At 36.7% G+C, this 3,732-nt stretch overlaps 1 protein-coding gene across 1 annotated transcript; it reads left to right on the plus strand.

Annotated features, from left to right (window-relative positions):
• The first annotated feature begins 1,178 nt into the window (after positions 1 to 1,178).
• Positions 1,179 to 2,959, plus strand: LOC137017156 (L-rhamnose-binding lectin CSL2-like). Its single transcript, XM_067381133.1, has 6 exons — positions 1,179 to 1,294; positions 1,386 to 1,409; positions 1,512 to 1,562; positions 1,739 to 1,871; positions 1,993 to 2,090; positions 2,238 to 2,959. Exons 1-6 carry the CDS (start codon positions 1,204 to 1,206, stop codon positions 2,246 to 2,248), a joined length of 408 nt encoding a protein of 135 aa, XP_067237234.1. The 5' UTR covers positions 1,179 to 1,203; the 3' UTR covers positions 2,249 to 2,959.
• Positions 2,960 to 3,732: the final 773 nt, after the last annotated feature.

Raw genomic sequence — 3,732 nt, forward strand, 5'->3', positions numbered from 1 at the left:
ACCAGCTTCCCTAGTCGCTGATCCTCGACAGTTGTCCCACTGTAGTCGACCGATGGAGAATGGTCCAGGCTGGCAGATAGATGCAGTCATGCCAGTAGAGAGACAGCACGGTGCAGTTTTACAGGACAGTAGAATATAAAGTCGAGTTCTGGACCGGAACTTGGGGCAACGACTGGAACTCAGATTCAGAACCACAGCTGCTAATGCACACATAAATCTCGTCAAGCATAAGAGCAAGGAATTTGCTACACGCAATGAACAACAATTCCGGACACAGGCTAGAACAAAGAACAGGGAGAAGTAGGCAGTGCAATCAGTGCGAAGACACAGAACAGGTGCATGCACGAGAGCGCGAACGGCAGAGGTAACAGGGAACAGCTGAAAACAATGAAAGATGAATGATAGAAGGGAAAAAAACACCCAAAAACAAGAGTAATCAAACATGGCTCATTAACATTTTTCAAATCCGTTAAAGGATTGTTACGCTGCAATAATTAGATCGGCCGGAACCGAGAACATTTCCTATAACACTAGATATACCTGCACATCAGAATAAGAATGGCATCTACGCTAATATCTGTCTCTCTGCTTATCCTGAGGTTTGCCGGGTGTTGGATCCAGGCCGTATCCAGATCAGATGGAGAACCTGTGTCTGGACCTGCCTACAATGTAGCCCAGGAGACAATGGGCCTACAGATCCAGTTCTGGCTGCATCTATAATTCTGATTTTTAATCCCCGTATCCGCTTACATATATTTATATATAATCTATTTTTAATCTCAATAATAAAAATGTATAGTTCAGATTTTGATCTCCATATCCATTTACATATATTATATATATCTTCCAAGGGGTTTTTTCCCTCCTAGGACTTTTTTCCCAGTGCTAGCACGCTGGGTTTTTCTCCTAGGGGTTTTTTCCATCCCTGGGAGTCAGCCAACATTGGCTTAATGTAGCACCATCTTGTATATGTTACACATTACCACGCTTGTTTGTACAGCTTATTTTTAACCACTTCCCTTTTTTTTTTTTCTGTGCTTCTAATATGTAAAGCTGCTTTGAAGCAATTACCAATTGTAAAAAGCGCTATATAAATAAATTTGACTTGACCTGACTTGACTCATGACAATTACAAACTCCTATTTCCGTATTGGTTATCTACAGTAAACAAATGATAATGCATCTGTGTCTGCTATAAAATCCATGCTCCCATGTTCCTCCTCAAGAGAATTCCTGAGTTTCCCTTTGGTTCACACCTTCAACATGCTGACGCTGAAGCTAAGCGGGATCCTTTGTAAGTAATGATTTAGATTCGACTCAACTGACATGATTTCAACTGTTCAATTCATTGTTTCAGTTTGTTTCTGTTTGACTTTGATTTTCAGTGCTGCTGATCCTGTGCCAATTTGGTAAGAAGAATGGCAATTGATTCAACATTTTCAAGTGGGTTAGGGTTACAAATTTTTATTAAGTAATTGTAATATATCATCTTGTATGTTTCCCCTCTGCAGGTATAGTTGCATCCGTGATCTGTGAACATGGATTTGGGACCCTCAGATGCAGTGAGTAATTCAGTAGTTTTAATATTTCTCTGTCTAAACAGGACAGAATGAGAGAGTCATGAGGCAGTGGAAGAGAATTTCAACCGTGTGATCTTAAACTTTACCACATTTCTCAAGACCACAATTTTCTATGTTTTTTTTTATTTTTATTTTTTTTATATATATACGTGTATCAGATTCGGGATCAATAAGGATTATTGATGCCACCTACGGACGGAGTGATCGCATAACATGTTCTTATGGGCTTCTAGCTTCCATGATCTCAAATACAAACTGCAGAGCACCAGTCACCAATATAGTTGCCTCTATGTAAGATAACGGTAAAATGTTTACATTTCATTTTATGTATTTTACAAGAGCAAGGAAAATCTAATTCTTATGTCTTTGGTACATTAAAGCTATCAAGTATTATTTTCTGTCCATGAATCAGGTGCCATAGAAAAACGAGCTGTGTTCTTTTTGCATCAAACATTCATTTCTCTGATCCTTGTGTTGGAACTTATAAATACCTGGATGTGACTTATACATGTCAGTGAAGTAAGGCATTTGTTTTATTATGTACAATTTTCATCCTGAATTTTGAAGTTTAATTGACCTATTAATCATAAAATTATTTCACTTTATACAGGCTATGTTGACACTAATAAATAATAATCTTTGTTTTTACTTTATAAGGTGCGTTGTGAAGACATCTTGTCAACTAAGTGCTTCAAACTCTGATCCATGTCAGCTGTCAATATCTGGAAGAGACTTACAGCTGTAAATAATATTATTTGTCCAGCCGTATTTTATGTTTTGTGTGTTATATATGAAATTGTTCGCTATTATAGATGTTAGATGCTGCTTTATAATATTGTTTTTGGTCTATCCATTCACTCCTCAGCGAAACAATACATTTAAATATGGGGTTCAGAATAAAATGAAAATTTCATAACAAACCTAATTTTACAACTTCCATATTTATTTTGGAAAGCTTTAATAATCATGTGTCAACAAATGTGAATAATGGGAAACATCCTGGTCCTAAAATGCTTTATTTTTGTAAATGCATGTCATGGCTCTCTTTTGATTTTGAGGTGATTTTCTCTCATAAAAATGTTAGACACTATTATATCTATGTAAATGACTATGTTTATCATATTAATGGAAAACAATAATGTGATCTGGTGAGAAAACAACTCAAATTCTAGTAGAAGAATCTACAAAATGCAAGAGTTTTTCTTTAATATGGTTTTGTAAGCATTTGTATTGTAAAAAAACACTATAAATAATGTGTAAAGAATGTCGTAAAACTTTTAAATATGATAAAACTATTCTGACTTCAGTTTTATTGACAGCCACACACACACTGTGTTTTGTTTGGTAATGTTAATAAAAAGTCTTCAGTGCAGACTCAACATGTCTGTCTTTTATTTCTTAGTTGAACATGTGTTAGGCTTCTTCTTTTTATATTACTTGTATGATACTCCACACATAACACTTAACACAGTGCCATCTATTGGCTTTCTTATGAAACAACAATCTGATATCATCACATCCCCCTTTCTTTAAAGAAAATTGCTTGAGTTTCTGCTTCATTTTCACATGCCCTTTTTGTTTTGAACAAGATGGCAGTGTAGTGCGAAGTTTCCGATTCATCAGCGTCTCAGCTGGAGTCGTACCACACTCTAATGGAGAGGTTCTGTAATTGAGCAAAGCAAGGTATGGATCAGACTTGCTGTCAGCAGCCTTTTTCAGAAGTTGCTTGAGAATATGAACACCTTTCTCAGCCTTGCCATTTGACTGAGCATACTCTGGACTATATAGAAGTGACATGCTTGAAGCCATATTGCACAGAAAACTCTTGCCACTCTTTGCTGCTGAAGCATGGGCCATTGTCACTGATGACAGTCTGTGAAATGCCATGTCTTGCAAAAATTGACTTTGCATGTGTAATTATGCACTATGTGGACATGCTAGATAGTAAAGCCAATTCAGGGTAATTTGAGTAGTAGTCGATCACCACTAGATAATTATTGCCTTTCAGATGGAAGAGATCCATTCCAACCTTTTCCCAGGGTGATGTTGGTAAGTCCGGAATTATCATTGGCTCTTTGATTTGCTTATTTCTGAATTTCTGACATTGTGTCACACTGTCTCACCAGATTTTCAATGTCTTTGTTAATTCCAG

This window comes from Chanodichthys erythropterus, chromosome 3 (assembly GCF_024489055.1).
Source record: "Chanodichthys erythropterus isolate Z2021 chromosome 3, ASM2448905v1, whole genome shotgun sequence".
NCBI classification, from domain to species: Eukaryota; Metazoa; Chordata; class Actinopteri; order Cypriniformes; family Xenocyprididae; genus Chanodichthys; species Chanodichthys erythropterus.